The sequence below is a fragment of the Larus michahellis genome, chromosome Z (assembly GCF_964199755.1).
Source record: "Larus michahellis chromosome Z, bLarMic1.1, whole genome shotgun sequence".
NCBI classification, from domain to species: Eukaryota; Metazoa; Chordata; class Aves; order Charadriiformes; family Laridae; genus Larus; species Larus michahellis.
The window spans coordinates 73,955,007-73,980,127 of NC_133930.1; the positions used below are offsets into that span (position 1 = coordinate 73,955,007).

A 25,121-nucleotide genomic window follows, 5' to 3' on the forward strand; every position below is an offset into this window, starting at 1 on the left:
TGGGGACAAATTATCCACCCTGTGGAAGGACTAGATGTGGCTAGACTTGGTTTGGGTGGTTTTCTGACCTGCAGCCTTGTCATTTTATTTTCTTCATGTTCCTGAACATTGAAACACATGGCTACATAATCTCATGTTTGAGAGCTGCGTCTAACTCAGAAGAATGACACACATAATGCAGGTTTTTTCCTACATTCTAAAATATCTCCCAAAGCATGCTATTGGGCAGGATGAGGCAGCACAAAGAAACCTCTCTCAGCTTTGACTATATTTTGCTCACACACTCAGATTTGTTCTGATCACCTGGAAAAAGGGTAGGAAGTTCCCCCCCACAACTAACCAAAGCAGTAGAGATCTTTATGGCAGAAGGGAGTGGATGGGCATATGAGAGAGAGGAAGAGTTCACCTTTCCAAAAAATGTGGGTATGGTTTCCTTAGTGGAATTATTTGGGAAAATCTCATCTGATCAAAACCCTGTCATGGCAAGATTTTGGTACTATTCTCTCCCCTTGTGTATTTGTGTCATATACTCATTTTTTAGAGTGAAATATTGGCTTTAATCAACATTTCTGGCTTATTACGGAGTGCTTTGGGGATTTCTTTAGGAACCTCAAAATAAAAAAAGCCAAGATTTTTGTGTACAGTATGCAATTATCCTGAGAAACACACTTCTATAAGGTAAGACTGAAAAGGTGTTGTATGTGCAAAGAGCATTTATATAAATACAAAAAAAAATCCATACTGGTAGAAAGAAGGGTTTAAAAATAAAAGGTTTGAAACTGCATTGCATGTCTGTGATTCGATCTTTATGCTGCCTTCCACCCTAAAGGGCTTGAGAAAACACCTTCCCCGTGTCTAGAGTATTTCATAATTGCACATAGTTTCACTTTGAGGTTCCTGGTATTGGTCAACGCCAGACCCTAAAACAGGACTGAACAGACCACAGCTCTACTTCTCTTCTCTCTATGGCACTGTGGTTTATAGGCAGGCAAATGCTTAAGGACCTCAATAAATCAGGGCCTTAACATTAAAAACAGTAAAAAATAGAATTATAAAATCAAAATAATTCAAATTGGAGGGGAAAAGCAGAAAACAACTTTAGATTTTCTTAAGGATTTATTTAGGCCTAATCACAGCATTTTCACATTTTATAGAGTTGTTCTAATATTTATATTTTGTTATTTTAAAATAATACATAGTTGATTAATTAGGATTTATTTTACATACAAAGAGTAATAAGAACATAAATGCCAAAAAGCCAGAAAGGATTCTTAGACTGTTCTATCTGTATACTGATAAAAACTACGGTGAGACAGCAATGGGCTATTCCTATCCATTCACACTTTCTGGTGAAAATGGAAGAAACTGGAAGGGGTGAATTTTATCTTTATCCAGCAATAGCCTCAATGAAAAAAACCTCAAAACTAAAAAAACTCAAAACTTCTCTAGGGGAAGAGACAGGAAAAGGATGCAGTCCAGTTCCTTCTGATACGCCATGAAGTTGCAGCGTCTAGCAGGCGCTGTGTGCGCAGTAGCAAACTCTCAGACCAAACTACAGTGACCCAGGGAAATGTTTTTGGGAAACTATGCCATCAGCACTTCTGTTTACTCTTCATGGTTTCCTTTTTTTTTTCTTTTTTTTTTTTTTCCCCCCTAAGGGTTCTGCTGGTGGACTTTTTATATCTTTGTTATGTCAAGAAAATATGTAAATCCAGACTTTAATCACAACAAAAGAATCCTGAAGATGACTGTGCTATAATTCAAGGGTTAGGAAGAACTTTCACTGAAACTGAACATTCACTGTATTTTTTAAAGAATTTTAAGTTGTTTATTACAATATCTGTGACTCCCTGCTTTCAGAAGTTTACTTATGAATCATTTAAATGATCTGCTGAAAATTATGTACTGTCACTTCCTTTTCTCCCCTTGCGAAGAAAGAAATATGTCTTTCAATAATGTCTCTATAGTGCTATGTGCTTCCAGAACATCCTCTGTAATATAATAAGAATTAATGCTTACACAAAAGAACAAAAGTCATATATGAACTTTTAATGCATGGCCCAGCTTTTTAAACCACACTACAACTGCAAAATGAGTATTTGCAGACAAGCAAACGCTAAATGTTCAAACACACAACACAACAATCAATTTCTGTAACGCTCTGTGCATAATAACTTCTTTATTGCACATAACTACTTTGAAGTTACGATACAGGCTCCTATTTTGAAAATTACTACCAAGTACAGCACGTAAAAGCCCTCTGAGAAAATGATTTATAGTTCTTAATTCCTGCCCCTTCCTTTCAGGCAAACAAACAAGGAAAGGCTTGCTGAACCAATAATGATATTGGCAAAGGCTTAGAATTATGAGAACAATTCTACTATAAACAGTGCAAATAAAGAACTAAATAGCTACTTGTTACAGAAATGAAAGAAAAATACTGTCTGCTTTTTGAAATTACAGGTTAGATCATGCAGATTCTTACACTTAAGTATTTGAGTAATTCCAAAGTGATGTCAAAATGAATATTCACTTTGCAGAATCAAAGCCTGAGAATTTGAGAGCTATTTACTGTTGTTGCCAGTTATTCTCCCATGGTACATATCCCTTTAGAAAGGCACAAATGATAAGTAAGTGATACTAAGAACTACATCTCCAAATAACACATGGTTAGATAACTGTGTCTCTACTTCAGTATACTAAAAATTACATTAAGATTATGAAAAATGTTTATTGCAAGGTGAATATTAGTAAGTCAAACATCTAGCTCAAAGAACTCTGTACCCCTGTATTAAAATACATCTGTTTAACGTACATCTGTGCCAGGAAACTCATAATTTTCTGATAATAGTAAGTGAAATACTCCTGAGGAATATAAATAACTTGTTACCCACAAGAGTTTCAATTTGTAAATTTGACACTTTATTCGTATTTCAGTATTTGAAGATCACTGATCTTGTTATTAGTGTAACAATTTTAATTTTTTTAAGGAATGAATCTGAAAATTCATTGGTGATCTCACCTGTAAGCAGATTCTTAGCAGTACTCTGTGATTTCTGCATTTCATTTGATTTGAAAGTGAGGTCTTCCTGCATTATCTTCAGCTCTTGATTGGTAACAGATGAAATTTGTTTCATACGATTCACATTCTGTGTGTTACCAATAACAATAATGAGAACATGCTGTATCTTTGAAACAACAAATGGTAACTGGACAAGTAAAAATCTCTCCTGTCCTAGTACATTGTCTATTATTTGGCTTTTCTACTGCAAAGACTGAAAACACTGGAAATAGTCTGAACTGACTTAAATGTGAGTGATTTTCATTCTGCCAGCTTTTGATAAAAGATGGCCAGGCCAGACAAGATGAAACAAAAATGCAGCAAGTATAAACTGTGTTGCCGTATTGATCTCTTTTAAATTAAGTGTCATTGCGTAAAATATACCTTATGGTATACCATACTGAAAGAGTTAGAAGACAATTAAAGTGGTGATATAATCAAAGTATTACACAGCTGAAAGATTTCTATGAGAAAAAATTCCATAGGAACCAAAAATGTTAAAAGAAAAAATGTTTTGAAAATGCAAAAAAATGGCACACTGCAAATGGGAACAATTTCTAAAGTGTTTACATTAAATACTACACAGCAGGGTACTCTAGACATAATCTTAGTAGATCAGAGAGACAACTGGAATGTTGTCTTTTACTTAATAGTATTGACAGAATACCCATGAACCGAGATTTGCAGACTTCAGGTGAACAAAATATTGCAGTAGTTCTACTAGCAGTATTCTGAAATGTTTATCATGAATGGAATAATGGCCATTATAGTAACGATGATGAGTTAGAGCAATTATGTAAACATTTGTTTTATTCTGGTCACCGGTATTATCTAGTATTCAAAACTCTTTCCCCAGAAATAAAGAGAAATTAAACAAAGCTTTCTTTTTTTTTTTTTTTTAAACTACAGCTGTACATAGTTTAATACTTTTAAGAGATTATCATACAGATATTGACTGGATAATATACAAAACCCGCCACCCTTACCATCCTTCTTTATCCATTCATTCTCCTGTTCTGTGCTTCTAAATTCCTAGCTTGCCATAGGAGGAGGGAAATGCACTTACCCTGCTTGAGTGCTCCAGGAGTGCAACAATGTTGGCTTCTATTTGGGCCTTTCGTTCCAATTCCTGATTCTTCACCTCTTCAAAAGTCTCAAGAAAATCTAGACAACAAGAAGCATGATAAAGAACACTGTTACTTGCATGAGCACAGCACAAGCCCTCATTGTTTCCAGCCATAACCTTGTATTAAATTGATAAGCTGCACAATTTCAAACAGGTTACTTTAAGATTAATGGTTTATTTAAAGAGACATGTGATAAGAATCCTTGAAACTTGTCAACTTATGAATGGGAATGAAAAAGAGGACAACTTTTCCAGAGACACATATTCGACTGATAAGTGACATGAGGTCACCACCTTCTCAGATACTGTTTAGGTGAGGGGTGCCACCCAATGGGAAAGGAGTTTCACCACCATCATTTCTGACACCTTTCTGAATGCCTGTCTAGGCAGCTGTTGGTCTTCATTTTTCTGAAAGCTATAAAAATAAGCTACTAAATAAAGGAAATGTCTCACTTCACTACCTCTAATAGCCTGAACTAAATGCCAAACACTGCTGAGGACCTGTGACCATCTCCTTCTTTCAGTATGATGTCCCTTTGCTGCATCTCTTATTTATGTTCATTCTAATAAGTGTCCAACTGAAGGAAATGGTCTGAAGTTGCAGCAGGGGAGGTTTAGATTAGATATTAGGAAGAATTACTTTACTGAAGGAGTGGTCAGGCACTGGAACACCCTGCCCAGGGAGGTGGTTGAGTCACCATCCCTAGAGGTGTTTAAGAAATGTCTAGATGTGGCACTTCAGGGCATGCTCTAGTGGCAGAGATTGTAGGTTGTTTGGTTGGACTCGATGATCTCAAAGGTCTTTTCCAACCATGAAGATACTGTGATTCTGTGATTCTATGAATCTGACAAGACAGTTGTAGTGGTGGTATGCACTCTGTATTTGTGTCCTAGGCATACTACATTGTATTCCTGGTGACAGACATATTGAAAAAAAAGTGCTGGACCCACCACATGTAAGTCATAGGCCCAACAAGATGCCACCCAGGGCTATAAGTTATGATCATCCCTTTCCTGCTGGGTGTCCTCACAAAACATGGACTATGTACACAGGAGCACTGAGGAGATGTAAGAGTTTGCAAGTTTTCTAGCTGGATGAAAAAGGGGAGAGCTGCTTGTTTGAGCAAGAAGGATTACATAACAGTAAATTCAAGATGAATTATTTGGGAACAGAGAAAGAAGACAGAAGGAGCTACTGATGAGGAATAGGAACTGCGGATCCCAGAGCATCCAGGATTATTTAAAAATACCTAATTTTAAAATTCTTTATTAATAAAACATTTATGGATAAGGAAACTATTGTTTTGATATGTTATGATATCTGACATTATCTGCAATGCCGTCCATGAAAGAGTTAACAGAGACACTTCACAGAGTCAGCTTCTAAAACTTTTAGAGGGGAAAATGTGCATTATTGGAGCCAGGGGACAATACCAAGATACTACAAAGACTACCTCTCAGGCGGAGATTTCAGGACGAAAGACACTTGGAATTCTTAGAGGTCAATAAAAGTCATTGTACAACACATTTGTAAAACATTTGAGGTATTCTTCCAATTTTTGGTTAAAAAATTAAGTGGGTAATTTTTACAAAGAGAATCACTCAAATAACCTAATACACACAAAACTTTCAATCACATTTAACTGTTTATAGTGTCCTAGTAGTGAGCAAAGGCTTCATCAACACCTGTGTCTTGTGGGGGTCTGAGCCACTTCTTTTCCATGTAACAGATGATGCCATGCCTTTGATGTGTCTTAGCAAGAGGTCTTAAATAAGTTCATTGCAGTATCTTGATAAAAACTATTTATTTGCTTCCAAGGAAGCTGTAGGCAATGAGGATATTGAATCTCCCAAAGCATATATATAGGGAAGGCAGAGGAACGAAATAAAAGCACCTTCATGAAGGAAAACCATTCAAAAATATGAAACAAGAGCAAACTAAAGCACTTTACATCCACAAATATATGATTTTATAAAACTGAGCCTGAAGCAGCGTAGGGCAGTAGCAGAACCAAACACCAAAAAGTCACAACGATCAGGAGGCCCTGCTTTCATAGTCTCTATTCATACTGAAAATCAAGATCAAGCAAGCTTTTGCCCTTTTGGTTCTCAGGAAATCAGGTAATTTGAAAATACAAAAACTCTCTTAAGTATGCTCTTATCCATCTTTCTTTATTGTCAGCTGAGACCTTTTTTCAGTATCATGCTAGCCATAAGTTACATTGAATATTTTTAGAGAATACTGTTAGAATAAGGTATTACATACTTTGGCCTTCATGGCATATTTATTGATTATTTTCCCGTTTTGCTCAGTAACAGACCAACTTTTTTTGTAAACTGCCTACTACGGTATACTAGCAATAGGATATATTTTAAAAACAGCTCTGTACATATCTGAACAGCTGGTTTTAAATATCTTTTATTTAAATTAATTTTAAAATTAATTCATAAAATAGAGGTGTGTTCCTAAGACCCAAAGACCTTTAATGTTTGATGAAAAGCCTTGAAAGATGCTCCAAATATTTGTACCTGTAAGTGCTATGATATCAATTATCTTGTTCTGAAGCAGATCACAGAAACTTTATGCAAAGATCAGGACATCAGTTCTTTTCAGCTCTGAATTAACTCAGTGTTAACAATACCAGAAAACCTGTACTTTAGTTGAATTAGACCTAATTAAAGTATATTAGACAACTTACTATCCATGCTTTCTTCCCTCTTCTTCAGCTCCTTGTATTTCCAGTTTTCCTCTCCTGCAATAGAGGTTACATTGATTGAACTTTATGCTGCCTCAGTCCTGGATTCCTTTAGGTAGGCAAAATGTCAGTTTTAAAAATAAAAATTCTGCATGCCTAGAAACTACACGACTCATCCCATGTCATTTAATGTAGTCACTTCAACTATGTCATACACAGTTCTATATTAAAAGGAATATAATTAGCGCAATAAATCAGCCTCAATGCAATTTTTAGAACCTTTTTTAGGTTAGAATTCTCGATAAATAAGAGTGGGATAAATACTTAGTTTGAAAAAAGAAAGTTCATAGGATTTTATGAAGTCAGATGAATTCAGATGAATGAATAATAGAGAACAAATGTTTTTGTGTATTTGGGCGTCATGGTTAGTTAAAACGTTCTGCAGCTCTGTTTACCGTATAGGCCATTTTAATTGCACTTTCACCTATTAGAATGGACTTTCATAAGGATACACAGCTTGTAAGCAACAGTGTGACAATCTCAGGGAAACAAACAGGAAAACTGCACAAGTAATGGCATAGGAAAATAAAATGCAGAAAATAAAATAAAAGAAAGCTTTCTAAATTGAGTTTAAAATAACATTTCCATTCTCATTCTTTATAGCTGTTTTAGGAGTACTGAATAACACACAACACAATTCACTCCATTTTAAAATCCAACCACTGACTATAAATAGCTCTTAATTAAAATGTACTAGTAAAGTGGGAGAACCTGATATATTTGTCACAGGTTTCAAGGAGATGAGACAATTCAGCTCCTAAGAATAATTTTAAGTTTCAAACATGTAAATTCTTAATATTTGTGTTGTGGTCACTGGTTAATTTTCAGCATAATCTTATAACTTTAAAGAATACAAAGAAAAAAAAAATGAAGTAGATACAAATATAACTGAGCAAGCAAATTTCTCCAGGTCTTTTTTACTTGTAACCTCTCAGGCTTTCCTTTTTATCTAGTATATATAAACAATAAAAACAGCCGTGGGCCCCTAAGGGACTGTGATTCTACTCCAGCTTCCTTGCAGCTGTGGCTTTGTTCCTTGCTGGATTCTCTCTTTCATTTTGCAAGGCCAGTCTCCAACACTTAATAACTCAGTATGTTCTACTCTTAAAATGCCTAGTTACAGTGATCCACGAAACAGAGAGCCACATGATCTGCCAACTGTTTAAAGAAAAAAAAAATTGAAATAAAGAACACAACCTCTGAAATGTCTTTACAGAGCAGTTTTCTTCAAAATATGGCATTATTGTATCAATATCCTAGCTTCTCATGCAATTTATAATGTGTTAAGTCTATTCCATTACTAGTTAATGTTGATTTTGACTAATCAGTTAAAGGTAACTGTTAATATATGGAACATAAAATAAGTGGGTGGACATTTTACTTGTTTAGACTTTCTTAAGTGAAAACTAAAAACAGTTATTTCTATTTACAGTCTTTTTATTTTGTTTCTCCCACTCAAAAATGTTCCTAGTGCTGAAATACTTATCCTGAAACATTAAAAAAATCCTTAATTTCTTCTTCACTGGCTATTTTACCTTAAATTTAACTAAAACACTTCATGAGCTGAAGTTTTGGGAATGCTTTGTAATGAACAGTTTAAATACTGAGCCAGAAGTAAGTTGACCAGGGAGGGAGAGAGAAAAGGAATCTAAAGGACACACCAAGATGCTGATTTAGAGCAGAAGTATGAATGGTCCTCTGTGATTCTCTCTCCGTTCACTACAGAAGAGGGCATTGGGAATTTAGATTGCTGTGTCTTAAAGCTACTCCTTATGAATATCTTCTTTATTCCCTCCATGTTATACCAACAGGTATAATTCCCTCTGTATTATACCACAAAGTAACTTTATTCTGAATATCCTGACTGTTCCTCACAGGTTGAGAGAGAGCACGTGCTTCCTCCTACATATGGTTTAAACCCTCTTGTTCAATAGAAGTTTTTTTTCTAAAACAGTGAAAGACATACAGTTCAGCAATGAATGACTGTGTGTGTAAACCTAACTATAAAATGCAATAAGCAACTCGCTTCTTACCTTCTGCATTTCTCCAAAGATACAAAAAAAGAGTTGCAAGCCAAAAAAAAAGGAAAAATTAAAGCAGAATAGTGAAGTTGGCAATGATATTATCTGGAAACAAGAAAGCTAATAAAACAGTCTTAACAAATTATTTGCGCAAAAATAATGAAATATCTGGAGAAATATGAAATATTTTGTTATGCAAAAGATGAGAAACAGATGTATGAAACATCTGTTTAGGGTCAATTTTAGAAATATTTGTTCACCTTGAAGAAATTTACAGCCAAATTTTACACTGATTGCCCAAGAAAAGTAAAAAGGACATAAACACATTAATTCATCAGTCCTATAGAATTTAAATAACTTGTTAGAAAGCTTTCCCAAATGTATGCACATAGTTATGTAACTCCTATCTAAACAATAGTCCTTACAATTAGAAGAAGGATTTTCGTAGGATGAATCGCCATTTTAAGGAGAATGTTCCACAGCTGTTGAGGGCCTACGCTCAAACTAAGTAACTGTGACTTCCAGTGCTACGACAAATCCCAACATAACCTAGCCTAATGTACTACAGCAGGTGTTTGCTGGAGGCAAGTTTCTAAGCTAATGCCATTGCTAGGCAGCTCCCAAACTCTTCTTAGAAAGACCAACTCAAGAATTTTTAAGGACAGATAAAATAGTACTGAATTCTGCATGCTTTACACACTATTATTAAACATTCTCAATTCCACACTCACTGACAGTGTATCAGATCATGTAAAAGGTAAAATAAATAAAAGCTTTTCTAAAACTAAGCTGGTTCTAATGTTGCCAGTAAGAGAAACTTTTATTCCTCAAGCAGTCCTAAAAATAAAACTGCGACAGAAAACCAGACAGCTGTACTTTTATTTTATATGGTAGTTTTACTACTTGATGAATGTGCCACTAAAGGTGGTTACTCCCCATTTCTCTCATCTGAAAAGAGAAGTCTGCACCCCTAGAAACAAAACCTTCTTCTGATGGTGAATAATGCACGTTTGCAGAAGCCTAAAAGCTTCAAGCAACTAATTTCCATAACAATATGTGTTACAATAGGAACAGATGCAGCTCTGCAGAGTCTGCAACAACTCTAGTCATATTACCTTGATGATTCTCCAGATCCATATCAAGCCGTTGAATAACCTTTTTAAAATGGTTTATTTTTTCTTTTACTTCTGTCAGCCTGACAAATAGATAATGAAATCCAAGGTTAAAAACGTGTTGTAAAATACTTATTTTTTTTTAGACAAAAATGGAGAGAAAAAGCAAGAATAAAAATAGCAAACCTAAGTTTATCAAAACCGAAAGCAATCAGGAGGATTGCTGTTATTATAAAAGGTCTATGTAAAGCAGCTTTCACCTTAGTCCCTATATGTATTAAATATAAGTACTGCTGTTCTTTTTGATTAAAAACCTTTCTTGTTGAGTCATGAGTAGTTCTTAACTTACTCAACTGGTCCCTCTACTGGTTGCTATACAGCTTTGCAGAGGTACAACAAACTGGTAAACTGCAACAAGGAACTATTCCTTAAAGATTATGTATGTGTTCACTAAAATCTATTAAGAAATTGCCAAGTAAAACACTGATTACATAATCAATTGAAGTAAGAAACGAAATTACCTCAAAAAAATTCTATGTAAATTCTCAAATATAATTCTCTGTTACTGTTTCTTTCGAAAAATTGTGTTAAGCAACTTACTATCCAATCAAAGGTGACAATGCATTAAAAATTAACCAATTACTACAGTTGGGAATACTGCTTAAAACAATTTAAAATTGTTTCTAGGAAATTTCAGGAATTATCTCAATTCTTCTGTACAGAGAGAGAAATCAAATGGCTCAAAATCACAAAAATATTGTGCTGTTTTAATTCTCCACCCCAATACATTACTATTTACGATAACATTTACCAGAGTTTCTGGCAGATCTTCAGAAAGGTATAGTACCCAAGAATCAAGAAGCAATGCCCTGTTTCTCTTTAGAATGGAACTTTCTGTAAGCAACTTTGTAACTCTTGGGTTTTAAGAACACATAACAAACTAACTCTTCAAAATGTGATGCAGTGTAATGTAGGCTCAACTTCAAAGATGTCCCGGATCAGTAGCTCTTATAGATGAATGTCTTCTTCAGCCTTAAAGAAGTTTATGTCAGTGCTATTACCAATTTACATTCCCAAGGCATGTTCATAAGGATAGACGTACCTTCTTACGCAGATCTAAATGTCCCATCACTATAAAAGCTGTTTAGCTGAAACAGAAGGATATATTCTGTTCTCTGTGGAAGGTTAACACTAGCAGAGGCTCAGAAATGTGGTGATGTTCTAAAAGCCCATAGAAATACGTGATAGAATTCAACTACCTGTCTTTAGGGTCCAATTGTAATTTGTAGCAACAGTATAATGAGATTACTCACTGTCTTTCCATGCTTGCTATTTCTTGACTATCGTCTTTAACCTATAAAAAAGTGTAACAACTTTAACATATAAAATGAAATCTACAAATGAAAAAAGGAAAATCAAAAAAGATTTCTTAATTCCATATACAGGGAATAGAAACTCAGCATATGAAATCACAAACTGCTGTCATATTGTCCAACAACAGCTCTTCACTGAAGAGAAGTGATAGAAGTGTTATGTCTTCCAAACTTTCTCCTCCTTTCTCAATACACATTTAAAAATCAGACATCCTTATCGGTGTCATTCAGTCCAATAATCCATATAGTATATATGGATAGCTACATTACACAGCAAAGAGCTTTGTCAACTAACTAAATTGTTCCTGGATTTGTACATCTGCTTACTACCTCACAGGGATACTGTTTGGAGTTATGATATAGAATTGCTCAATAGGATCAGTTTTCCCACACCAACATGAATGATGAATTGGAACAAGTCAACCATCTGAAAAGCTGACTGTGCCAATTTTGTTTTGGCTGAACCTAGAACATCCCATCCATGCAATTTATTAACTGTTCTTCACTTCAAAAGATTTATGCTGCTTAAAGAGCAAATAAAGGCAAGATCCAAACACAAGTATTTTCAAATATTATCATCCCTTTAAAATACTAACTCAAAGAATCTTTTACTTCATAATATTTTATGTTCTTGCCTGCTTTAGTAATCTCTCTCTTTCCTCCTGTGGAGACTCCATGTTCTTATCCTCAGCAATCATTTGATCTCGACGTTCCTCGAGCTCATGGAGCTTTTCGTACAGCTGCACAGCTTCCTGTTTCAGCTGGGAGTGTGCTATTTCCTGTTGGGAACAGCAAACACCTGCTAGCTATTTTCAGATGGCAAGACAGCATTGCAGAACTTATGCTTTAGTTAAGCAACACTTACATATACATCAAAAGTGAAGCTTATTTGTCACAAACAGTACAGAGACAGTATAAACTTCATAATCAATATACTCAATATTCCATTTTTTGGAATTAAATATCCCAGTGAGCTACTTCTTGCTTTATGAGTTCATCCTCAGGCCAATTTTCTGAGTAGATTTACTATTTCATCATTTCTAGGGGTCACAAACCATATACAATATTCAAAAGGACTGAAAAAATGTCTAGTGGTATTTGAAGAATACACTTCCTGAAAACATACATGACTGTATGTTTTAGTTCACAGATCCTTTTATCTATGAAAGACCCAATACAAGAAAATTCTCCTCGGTCTAGCAATATGACAGTGTATTACAAGTTTGTGTTTACGTATGTATGTGGGATAAAAAATGTCTTAACAGGTAACACTTTGTGCTTTAAATGCCAGTTGCTTTTGAAATGGAATGTGGTACAAGAAAACCATTCTCACACATCCTGTGTTGCGTTGAAAGCACATTGGAAAATTAGGAAAATCCTTAAGAAGGATGTGAATGATAATTTCATGTTTATCTTCAGAGAGTAAATCCAAGTCAATCAAATGTCACACAAAACATTTGAAACCACAAAGTAACTAAATATAGGAAACCTCACTATTGCTATGAAAATTTTGTACTTGGCATCTAGCAAAAACAACTTTTACCCAAAACTAATTAGAAATTATTGATGGAAAACAGAGAGGCAGCTTTGCCTTCCCATTCTAGGGCATGATCCTATAGGAGCATGATTATAGGTATTTTTCTATTGTATTATTTTTTACACTAGAGTTCAGCAAAGACTGGTACAGAGATGACTTGTTATCATACATACAGCTCTTAGAGCCTCCTCCTTTACACTTAGTGCATCCAATTCCTGCTGTTGAACAATCAATTCCTGAAGTGGAAAAAAAATGCAAAATTCAGATAAAAATCACTACTTGATGAAACCACTTTTTTGTTCTACAACTTAGTCTTCATAAAACGCTGCAAAACACCTTACTAAAAATCTAAAAGACAAGACTGTGTCCAGCTTCTCCAAGTAACTCAGATATAGTATTCACTTACTTTTAGCATTCAACTTTTCCAATAAACTCTTAGCACTGTTATTTGCAGTTGGGCTATAACCAAAGAACTGTTTGCCCTTTTTCCACTATTTTTCTGAAAATCCATACTGAGGGTAGAATTTATAAAATTCTGAAATGTGACCTAGCCACAACAGTTTCTTCATAGTCTTGAAAAAAAACAGGTAGGCCCTGACTAGTGATGCAGTTCATCCTAAGACAGTTGGGAAGCACTGGCCTTAAAAGATGCCTATCTCTCTGTACAGACTACACAGAGAAACTTTCTAAGACTATATAGCTGAAGCTAGATGATCCCAGAGAACCTAGAAATTTGCTGTTGTTAACATTAGGATTAGTGAAGTCACAAAAATTTAACAAACCCCAGTTCATTTTTCTGATACATTCAGACGTACAACAAGAACAATAAAAAAAACCCAGTCAGATTCATTTTTGTACACAGGAAGAAAACTTTCTACTCAAGTGAATTAAAAAAACTTGCTGGGGTTCTTTTTCCCTTTTGCTTGCTTTTTACACATGATGAAACATCTAAGCACTAGAGTGGCTTTTAAAATCTGCACGTCAGTCCCCAAATTTAAAAGGAAAATGATGAACATCACTTGTTCTTAAAATAATAAATACAAAAAGACAATGTATTTGGTTTTAGTCAATCCCTGCATTTATTTTTCATGCACCTGTACAATTGATTAAGATATCGGAAAATTTTTAATTGTATTACTCCACTCTCAAGCTCTTTGATACTGTATCTGGATATTTGATATTTGTATCTGGAACCAATGGAGCCAGACTGAGAAACATTTTAAGTAAGTACAATGAAACAAACAACAAACCAACCTGGGAGAGTTTTTCATTTGCAGCCTTCATTTCCATATATTTAGCTTGATTTTCCTGCGACATGTCTTTTATTATGTCATCTGCTACAACCTTTTCACGTTCAATATCTTCTTCTACAGCTTGAATTAACTTTTCTGTGCTGTAAAAATAGAACATTTTTATTACGTTTACTAGATTATGTTTATTTTAAGTGCCCATTTCAAACTCTGGTATTCCTTCAGCCTCACTGAAATGATCCTTTAACATAAAAACTCCACATATTTTAAAAAAAGGAGTTACCTACTTGAATCTAATCTTCCTGGAGATGGATTAGCTATGTAAACGTTCACATCACTGAATGCAGAAGTACCCACATAGTACTTTCCAACACTCCCACTCTGTCTACTTGCATAGTCCCCAGCACTGGCAAAAATATACTGCTCCTTCTCAGTTGCTCTCAATCAGTGAATTCCTGGAATAAGAATATAATGTCCAGTAATTTCTATTAAATTCCTAAAAGCTAGAGTCAGAAAATTTGAGAACACAGCCAAAGATAATGGAAATTAACAAAAACTCTTGACACCCTGAGGAGGATACCTTCCCTTCACAGTTCATGAAAGACCGTTTAAACTGTTTGCTTATTTCCGGAGTGACTTCTGCTACTTAGGATGACAAAATAAGCTGTATACCTTCCTTCAGGATTTATTTTTCTTCTATTTTTTCATGAACTATTCTTGAGTTGCAAGATACCAAAAATTTTAAATTGTGTAACTGACACTATGAGATCAATGATTGCAGCCAAGAATGCCCCCAGGCTTAAAAGACGATGAAAAATAGTGGAACTGCACAAGGATAATCTCAGGGTAAGGGAATAATGACAATTTCATAGAAGCAGAGTAAAGCGGTGTTGGAATAGACTGCTGAAGGTCATCTAGTCCAGCCCCACTACTTAAAGCACAGTGACCTAGAGCGAGTTGTCAGTGTCTTGTTCAGGCATGTTTTGAGTATCTTGAAGGATGGAGACCCCCACAACTTGTCTGTAAAACCTTTTGATGTTTGGCTATTCTTACAGTAAACAGAGTTGTTTCTTACATTTAAGTGGAATTTCCTGTTCACCACATTGTGGCTATTGTCTCTTGTCCTGCCCTTGGGCATCACTGAGAACAGAACAGCTCCATTTTCTTTACTCCTGCCCATCAGGTATTTACTTTGATAAGATACCCACTAAACCTTCTCTTCTAGAGATCAAGCAATTCCAGCTCCCTCAGCCTTTCTCCATAGTTTTCACCACTTCCAAGGAATTCCCAAAAGAGATTCAAACATGTAACCAGTCTTCCAACTGGCTTCAAGAAAGACCTGTAATCTCCAGGAATCTGAGGATGTTAAGTAGAAATTCTGTCAGGTTAGCAACCCAAGCTGCAAAGATGCTTTGGAGTCTGATGATGAAGAAACAAATTAAAGTGATTTGCCACTTTCTGTGGCAAATTTGGAGTGCACCGGGACTAGGGTGGCCTAAGAAATACTGGATGGTTGTAACATGACATTAAATGGTACCCTCTCTTGAGAGTAAAAATGGTTTGTTCAAGTCCAGTCCAAAGAATGAGTCCCTCATTGTAAATACACTGGTTTGTGAATAGATAATTATGTTACGCTTGGTAGTGGAAAGGAGTAATTTTTTAAGTGAAGCATGTTCTTAAGCTGTGAAAGTAGTATGATTCAAGAACCTCTGGAAGGCATGGAACTGGGTGTTGGCAGGGAGCTTTCATGTTCCTTCTTTATTGGAGGCTCCTCATCCCTCAACCTGGGCCTATGAAAGCTGTTGCAAGGTCTGAGCAGTGACATTTTCTCTCAAATCAAGCCCAACTGAAGACATGACAGAATGAAGACAGAGAAATTGCAATGAAGAATTCAAGAAAATGTTAAGGTTGCTGATTTCCAGAATAAACCTCCACACTAGATGTAAGTTAGCTGGAGAGACCGTCAGTACTGATCACAGGGAGCTTGTCTTTAAGTACCAACAGGGTGCCTTTTCCTAGAGATCACTGGGGCATTTAGGGAGGGAGAGAAAAATACTGCTTGCTGTATTTCTCCTGTGTTCCAAAACACCATGTGGAAGCAGCTGCCAGCGTTGAGGGCAGTGGCGTCTCCAAACTCTACTGGATTTTTCTCATCTATGCCTGAGACTGCAAGTATGGATGGCAGAGTAAGAAAAAAGCCTACTTTGCAAGCCCCAACAAAGTAAAGCATGTGTGGACACCTTAGAGAGTAGACCCTCTACCTGAGGCAAGACTCTTTTTCTTATATTCTTATGTTTCCTAGCTAAATATTTCAAGGTGATCCAGTATCTCCTTGAGACTAGAAATGTCTGACTTAACTGTGATGCATCTTCTCTGGTAGAAACCTTTTGATTGAAGGTTTAAACTCAGTGTTTTTCTAAGAGGCAATGACTGTCACAGGAAGACAATCCATTACAACAAGTGAATTGAACACTGTTGATGAAGCTGAATTGGGGATGAGGCTTGAAAAAGTTGCAGATTGTTTTGAGATAATAAGCAAAAAATATCAAAGTGGCAACAACATCAAAGAGGAATAGTGAAGTACAATGGTTTCTACAGCCACACATTTGAGAGGAATGGAGAATGAGAGGGGACTGAACTGTCTTGTAGCTTGATGCTGTGCATTGTACAGAATGAGACTTAGAGAATGAGCACCAATGAAAAAAAAGATATTGGACATAGTGTTTGTGTATCAATATAATCACTTTTTCAACCTGCATATAGACATGCTCCCAAATCAGAGCAAGTATATTTTGTTTTTAGAATTTCTTCCTGAAATATAGTCCATATAACAGATGACTTTAAGTGCTTATAATTCTTTGTGAACAATGAGCTTTACATATTACACGTCGCAGCCCCTCTGATACTGATGTTTCAAAAACACAAGAATTTAACACAGATTAACTAACTACTAGAGATCTTTAGTATGCAAATATCTTGAAATGTTCTTCATTTGGTGACTGATCATATAAAAAAATGCAAGTCTTTAATTGATTATAACCCAACTTGCTTGTAAATTTCCAGTGGCATTTTAACTCAGTGCTTCCTATGCGACCTGGAACTTGACATTCGAGCATACTACTATTAGACTTCCCTATTGGCTGCAGATCCAATTAAATCCAAGATGATTATAAGAAGTTGCTCAACCTAGTCAATCTTTTGCTAAGGATTTTCTAGGTTTGTTTTGTTTTTTTTTTCTTCACACTGCCTGCTTATTCATCAGGTACAAAGGTTGAACAAAAACAAAGTGCTATTGCACCACGTTATTTCTTGTCAGTGCATTGAAAAATCTACACAACATAGGCTGCCTCTAAGAAGCAACAGAAAGGTAAGACATTTGGCATATCTTTTTCAAAATGTAGGCAAAGATTTATCAGTGTAACTTTGTTGCTAGACTGGAAACAAATACATCTTGAGATACATTAGAAGTTCAGGAATTACTATGAACCTTGGGCGTGCCAAGTAGTTAAGTAAATTGTAGTTCAGTAGAAAGTCAGGGAACAGTCAGTTTCTTCACTGAAAAGCAGATGACCTGATTATGTAAACTCCATCACCTCCCCAAATCTTCCTTTTTCTTTACAAATGTAAAAAAAAATAATAGGAATTACATTACTATTAAACAATAAAATCTTGAAAAGTTCTCTGAGGAAAACTTCTTAAGGAAATGCTTCTAATTACAAGGAAATGTCAAGGTATTGCAAATGTATTGCCAGGCTCAGTTTCTTTCCAAAGCAATTACTTTAAACAGCAGTTCTTAAAAATAGCTAAACTGCAATTAAAATTATAGATGCTTTCCTGTTCTTCCATTGATTATATGGGTTGCCCCACACACAATGCAGGAAATCAAATTTATATGAAAACACTAGCTTTTCAGTAGAAACTAAAGTAAAAAATAGGAACTATGTTTTTGGCTTAGACATATGTAGAGTGAATTTTTAGACAGGAAAAGATTTTTTCAAGTTAATCACATCCCCTTCATTCTGACATATTAACTTTTTGCTTGAAGTTTTGGAAAACTTTTAAATTAACTTTCATTTTCAGCTTGACTGTTATTGATTGACTTACAGATAATATTTTAAAATAATAACTTGAAAAATAATATTTTAATAGATTTTCCCCATTAAAGACAGTATTTTTCTTGAAATCTGCAAACTACAACCATACTATTAATCTGTGCTTCTAGATTGCCTGGTTAAGGTGTGCTCTGTTTCTGAACATCTTGGAAGAGATATCTCTAAATTCCAAGTATGCCATGAGACCCAACTGTTAACATTGTCTATTACCGGAAATTCTTAAAATGCATCACCTTTTCCACTAGCGACACAAAAACTGCCTCCATACAGTATGCAGGCCACCAGTACTATCACTGACAAGAACAATACCTAATATGGAACCACAGTGGCTGCTGCTGCTAGTACGCCCTGTACTGATAATATCAAACCAAAAGGTTTATGAACTCTTTTTGCATTTAATGTAAATTTAGACCTTGGAAATGCACAATGGATCAGAGCAGCATAAGTGGCATTTATCTTCTTTGTCTTCCCAAGAAGTTAATAAGTTTCCAGGCTGATTCAGCTAGGTGAACGAGGTCAGTCCTCAGACACACAACTGTACAGAAGAAACCAATTAGACTTGACCAGTTTGTTCTGTTACCTCATCTACCCCATACTGATCAGCAAAGGACTGCTGGCACTCTTTTTACGGATTGATGGAGTTTAAAATCTGACTGGGTGCCTATATCTAGCATTGTTCACGCAATTGAGCTTTCTTATGTAATTTCCCCAACTCTTTTCTGTTAAATCCAGTGAATACTCTCTACAGCTTAAGATACAACAGGCACTTTAAACAAGTATCCTACACTTCATCTTTTGGGTCTTTTTTGATCTGGAAAATAGAAATCTGGGAAGGAGACGCTGAGGTTCCCTTAGCTCCCTACCTTTTCTCTTGAGATGCTTAAGAAAAAGTGGAAAAATGAAGGGATAATCTACCTCTTACATAACATTTTAATTCAAATCTGGCATAAACAGGGACTGATTTAACATCTAACAGTGATGGTTTCACACTCCTGTTCAAAATTAGTATATCTTGCAAATAACGCCCGATTCAAAGGGGATGGATAAGTGACACTTTCTCTGAGAGAAGTTAATGTCACAGTGAATATCATTTGTCAGAAAAGCTTTGCTAAGTCTCAAAAAATAAGGTTTGAATCTGTACAAAAACTCCAGCACAAGAACTCCAGTTCAATCCAAGAGACTGAACCATGTTTATTTAGTTCCAAAGATCAGAGTAACTACACCTTCATAATACAGAGGTCCAGGTTTATGCCATATGATATATGTCATATTACGGATCATAAAGAGATTAGAATATCAATCTACTAATTAAAACTTCACAAGAACTGCTTTATAACTTACATAAGAACATAAAAGAAACCTGACTGGATAAACTAAAAACCCATCTAGTACAGTATTCTGCCTCTTGTCTATGTCAACAAGAGAAATTATTTATGGAGAGCATGCAAGCCTGAAAACTTTCTGCAGTTTACTCCTATGATAGTCTTCCAGTACCCACGATTGCTTTAACAGGGATATTAATGAGTACACCCCTGTCAATTTGTTTTATTGATTTATGAAATAGTTGTCTATTAACTTGTCCTTTTCTATTTGTTGATATAGTCTGCTTATTGGATTTTAAATTTGGGTCAATTAAGTGAAAGATGAATGCATTGATTCTGATAACCTATGGTTTTCCTCTTAATTTTACATTTGGTAGTACCTATGTAGAACAAAATTTATGAAATTACCATTGAAATAACTGTATCCTTTAATATGTTAAACTACCACTACAGAAGACACTGGTATTCTGGTCCTGGTATACAAAAGTGTTGTTTTTTGCTAGGCTCTAAACATGAAACACTCTTGGCTTGTGATCTGGGCTGGAACACTGTTTTTGAATCCAGTCACTGCTGACTGCAACACTACTTCTCAAACTGTAAGTTTTACATGTATGTAAATTATCCTTATTTTTGAAACATACACTGGAAGCTAAAGGCATTTGAAAAACTACCTTGCAACCATAAAATTCCTGAAGAAAGAAGCACACAGAGACAAATAAGATGGCGTGGTTTTCTGCAAAACTGACAATGAGCTGCTGGCAGTCATTTTAAGTGGGTGAATAACACTGAAACATATTTGAGATGGTTTTATATCCCAGTCAAATCTCTCTCCAGACAACTGGAGTGCCTCATTTATCTTTTTGGAATAGTCCTAAAAAGCAACAGTTATTTGGACAAGGCCAACTGCTGCTCAAGTTAGAGAGATTTATTGAGTTAGCACTTGCTCAAGTCACGTCCAAATGTATACAAGAAATTTTAAAGTTTTTTTCAGAGATAAATTTAATGGGTTTTGTATTTATTGGGGAATGGAATACAAGGAAGAAGCCTTGATTAACAGTCAAGTGATAAAACTGGTATTGCACTATTTGCTCTGACTCACTGCCTATAGGTCCAGTACTGTATCTACTGCTTGTTCATCTTTGGGAAAAACATGAAGAACAAAGAAACACACAATGGATATACACGGTGTAGAAAAGGCACTCCATCTACATTTGTTTTTAAATAAACCATCTAGACTCAACCTGCTCACAGCAGAGACACGCTGAACATAGGCTGCTTATTTAGGAAGAGTCATAACAAAACCAAACTGTTTCCAGTAGTTACAATCTCGTTTAAAGCCAGTTCCAGTACCTTGACACTAAACTATAGTCTGCAGTGATGCATACACATACATAAAAAGAAATCTACTGTTTTCAGGAAACGAAAATGTTTCAAGGTATTGAGAGTAAACACTCTCAAACCTGGTAAAACTGAGTTATGCTAAACTTTGACCCAGAAAACCAAAATTAATTAAAGTGCTATATTAATAATAAAAATATATATAAAATGTTTTGTTGAAGGTGTGCTCCAAAGATGCTTTAAACACAGCTGTTTTTAAAACAAAACATTACCTTTGAAAAAGCATATTTTAATTAATTTTCAGCCTTGAATCCACTTCCTCTATGACACCTTCTGTGCAGATTATGTGGGAAAGGAATCCTTTTTCTACCCAGCCAACCTTCACACAGAATTCTAAAACAAACAGCCCTACTAATTCCAAAATAGCATGCCACACTGGTTATATTTTGCATGATCATCACATAAAGATTCTTGCATCTCAGACAGTGATTAAGCACTAAGCGATCTGGAACTTCAGGTCTGTGTACACTAGGAGGATTCATTCCCCTGTATCACCAGGCCATGAGTATATTAAAAAGATAAATAAAATTACATGAAGAGAAGTAAAATTTTTCTTTTAAAGCTGGCATTAAAAAATACAAGAAAGATTTTTCATGCCCTTAATACTCATCACTGAGACACCTTCATCACTGGACCTCCCCACAGTATTTAATTGTTGTCATTCTCTTTTTTTCAACAGGTCATTTGTGAGGAGTCTGGAAAGAACCTCTCTGATATCCCCACTGGCCTTTTCCAAAATGTTACCAAATTAAGCCTCAAAAATAATAAAATCACTTTAAAACATAGTGACAAAGAGATTCTTCGAACTTTTATTAACCTCACTGAACTTTATCTGAATGAAAATATGATTACTGTACTGCATAATAACAGTTTCTGCAATCTGACAGAACTTCTAATTCTGGATATCAGCAACAATCATATTAGCACAGTTCATAAAGCGGCATTTGCAGGGTTAAATCAACTGTCAGTGTTGAATCTATCCTATAACATGATTACTCAACTAGATTCAGATGTATTTACCTCTCTAAAAAGTCTGACAGTTTTAAATCTACAGAATAACCTTCTCAAATCTTTTCATATAAAATCACCTTTTAAATTGATTGAAATCGGTTTAGCTGGAAACCCATGGAACTGCTCCTGTGACCTCCTTGATTTACAAATATGGCTAAAGGACCCCAGTGTGACAATGGGTAAGTTTTGGTAACAGCAGCATTTCACGCTTGTTTACATCAAACAGCCTTATCTTGTTTTTTCCTGATCTGGATAATATCCACCATCAACTTATCTGTATTTTGCAGTAATTACAGCGCCAATTAATAATCTCTCATAACCTTTCCACTGCTCACATTCACAGCAAATGAAGACAACGCTACATGTACATTCCCAAAAATCATGGAAAAACTCTCCATCAAGACACCAGTTATCCAACCAGATGACTGCAAAATTGAAAAAGCTTCTTTAGAAAACACTGTAACTTCCACTTCTGCCATTAAGGTTAAAAGCAGTGCCTTACTAACAACTCAGATGCCAAACAACATCACTGAAAACAATAGAACACGTGCAGGTAATATACTCATGTTTTGCCTTACTGCTTACAAGCTGTTTGATTTGCTGTTCCATGGTTTCATACTGTTTTGTATTCCCAGTACACTGTAATTCTTCCATAAAAGCCAGGGCTACGGTACCAGTATACTTCCAGGTTTTGGTAGACTGTACACACATTATGATGAATGTTAAGCTCTACTGAGTAAGTGTTCAAAATAGATAAATCACACTTGAATTCTCAAATGATCCAGATTTCTGCCTAACAGAACTAAGGAAGTGTCTTTACAAAAATTCAATTACTTCTTCCAAACTAACTGCTTTCTAGACGTAGCTGCTTCTTAAAATGTGAAAGAATAAGCCAATTAATTTTACTCCTGCCCTCAACTCACAGTGCCCTCACATATGCGCCCATGTCATACTCTTTAAAAACTTCAGTGATAGCCTCCTTACTTTTCTTCACCTTTTGATGTTAATTCCATCCTCACTCTGTAATGTCAATTATTTTTTTTCTTACATGTAAATTAATGTTCTTCTCCACTCTCCTCTATTGAAATGCTTTACTTCTTGCTTCTGGCTAAAGCAGAAGAAATATCACTCTCCATAAAGCCACCACTGCCACATACTTCATTTGCTACTGAAATTTTTATTATAAAAGAAACACAATTGAAAGGATACACCAAACAGAAGATGTAATGTTTTAGGGTGCAGACATCATCACCATACAGAAATTTAAGCCTGGGAAATAGAATTTGAAGTCAATTGCTGTTTTTTCTTTTTTTTCAAAAAGCCTATTTTGGAATTTAAATATTGAAAAAAATGATTATTTTATCTTTTCTATGTCCCTATAACTTTATCTAACTTGAAAATATTATTTTTTATAAATATGCATAGTGGATTTATATTGCTAGTAAATAGGATATAAATAGGATATAGTAAATATATGCATTTTTGGTCTGAGTGATGTTACTGACTCCCTAATAACATAGCAATAACATTTTACTAAAGCTTTGGAGACACTCAGTAATTCCCCTATCATTGTTTATTTTGTGAGTTCTCAAGTTTAACTACAAAAAAAAAAAAAAATCATTCTTGCTGGTATTCGTCATGAAGGTGACTTCTTTTTTTTTCCTGTCTGTTTTAAAGATTTACCACCTCTTGGCAAAAGTTGGACCTTCCTAGCGGGTGTTCTAGGGTTTGTCCTTAGCACTACTCTCCTGATTTTTACTGCTATAAAATGCCCAACATGGTATCACTATTTGATCAGCTACAGTCACCGTCGTCTGGAAGAAAATGACTCGGAGATGTTTGAAGAGGAGTTCTCAGCTGACATGAGTTCCTCTCCTCAGTATCGGGTACAGATAATGAAGAGCCCATAGTGATATTTGAGAAGATTCATGCATTTGTTCCTGGGGAAGATGGATTTATTGAGGATAAATACATAGATTCTTATGTAACTGAGGAGAGTTAATGTCTCAAACAATGGATGATGATCTGACTTTTCAAAACTGTAGTACATTTGTACTTCCGTATTACACTACTTATATACAATACAAAATGAAGATAAGCAGTCCATCTCCTTTCATCTTGTCAAATCCGTAACAAGGTATTGCTGCATGAATCATGAAGCCAAAAAATGTGGTGCTGTGCATGCTGCATACTGTCATAGCAAATATTTCAAGACATGCAAAAAATACTCATAATCCACCTTTTATAAAAACGTATTTGGTTATTCATGGCAGGGCAGGAGCGCTTACTGTATATTGCTTAACATGAACAAGTCTTTGCAAAATAGCTTGTGATGCTGGCATAATCACTAATGTTTTCTATGCGAAGAAGTCCAGAAAGGAAAAGTAATTTCTCTAAAATGTTGAAGCAGACCACAGCCAGACTGGGGACTATGGACACCAAATCAATGGTGTCACAGCTCAGTAGTCTATCAAGCAAAACCAACACATACACAGAGCATTTGGGTTTTTTTCACCTGAATTAGCAGAGCAAGAAAGACCAAATGCTCCATTCCCTTGAATGTTTCTACATACAGTACAATGATAAAGTATCACTACTGCATATCTAGTGCCTTCATGCCTTAGTTTGCTACTGAATCAAGTTTTTTCTCTTCATATTTTGACACTTAAAAATGCATTCAAGTGTAGAACAGACACATTTGTGAGTTGTTGAAAACTGTGGTATTATTTAAAAGTGACTTATTATTAAATGGTAAATTGTTATTTAAAAGTGCTTATTTATACATAAAATCTCAACGTTGAGATTGCTCTTACTGGCAACAAGCAGGATCACATCTCTTTCTCCTGCACATCTTCTGTCCCTAAATTAAACATCTCAGAAACTCACCCTCTCAAACTATCACTACACAAGTCATTCTCACAGCTTACAAATTCTTACTGCAAGCATCTCACTGTCCTCATCTTCCCCTCCACACACCCTTATCCTCACCATACAAGAATCACCGTTCTAGTTCCCACTTCTGCTTGCTTTCCCCACTTTGCC

At 35.4% G+C, this 25,121-nt stretch overlaps 2 protein-coding genes across 3 annotated transcripts in view; one reads left to right on the plus strand and one right to left on the minus strand.

The window, feature by feature from the left end:
- The window catches only part of IFT74 (intraflagellar transport 74), a 38,049-nt gene that overhangs the window by 6,760 nt on the left and 6,168 nt on the right, over positions 1-25,121 (minus strand). For both annotated transcript variants that reach the window (XM_074569204.1, XM_074569203.1), the window contains exons 9-16: positions 14,241-14,379; positions 13,160-13,222; positions 12,085-12,228; positions 11,390-11,430; positions 10,080-10,159; positions 6,887-6,940; positions 4,128-4,225; positions 3,023-3,149 (exon numbers count right to left, since the gene is read on the minus strand). In XM_074569204.1, the coding sequence (XP_074425305.1) occupies positions 3,023-3,149; positions 4,128-4,225; positions 6,887-6,940; positions 10,080-10,159; positions 11,390-11,430; positions 12,085-12,228; positions 13,160-13,222; positions 14,241-14,379 (746 nt within the window). The remainder of the gene's footprint in view (positions 1-3,022; positions 3,150-4,127; positions 4,226-6,886; positions 6,941-10,079; positions 10,160-11,389; positions 11,431-12,084; positions 12,229-13,159; positions 13,223-14,240; positions 14,380-25,121) is intronic.
- On the plus strand, positions 16,327-24,109 carry LRRC19 (leucine rich repeat containing 19). Its single transcript, XM_074570478.1, is given in 7 exon segments — positions 16,327-16,422; positions 17,499-17,603; positions 20,174-20,266; positions 21,748-22,258; positions 22,423-22,632; positions 23,757-23,954; positions 23,957-24,109. Coding segments are annotated over 7 exon segments (1,338 nt in total). The 3' UTR covers positions 24,082-24,109.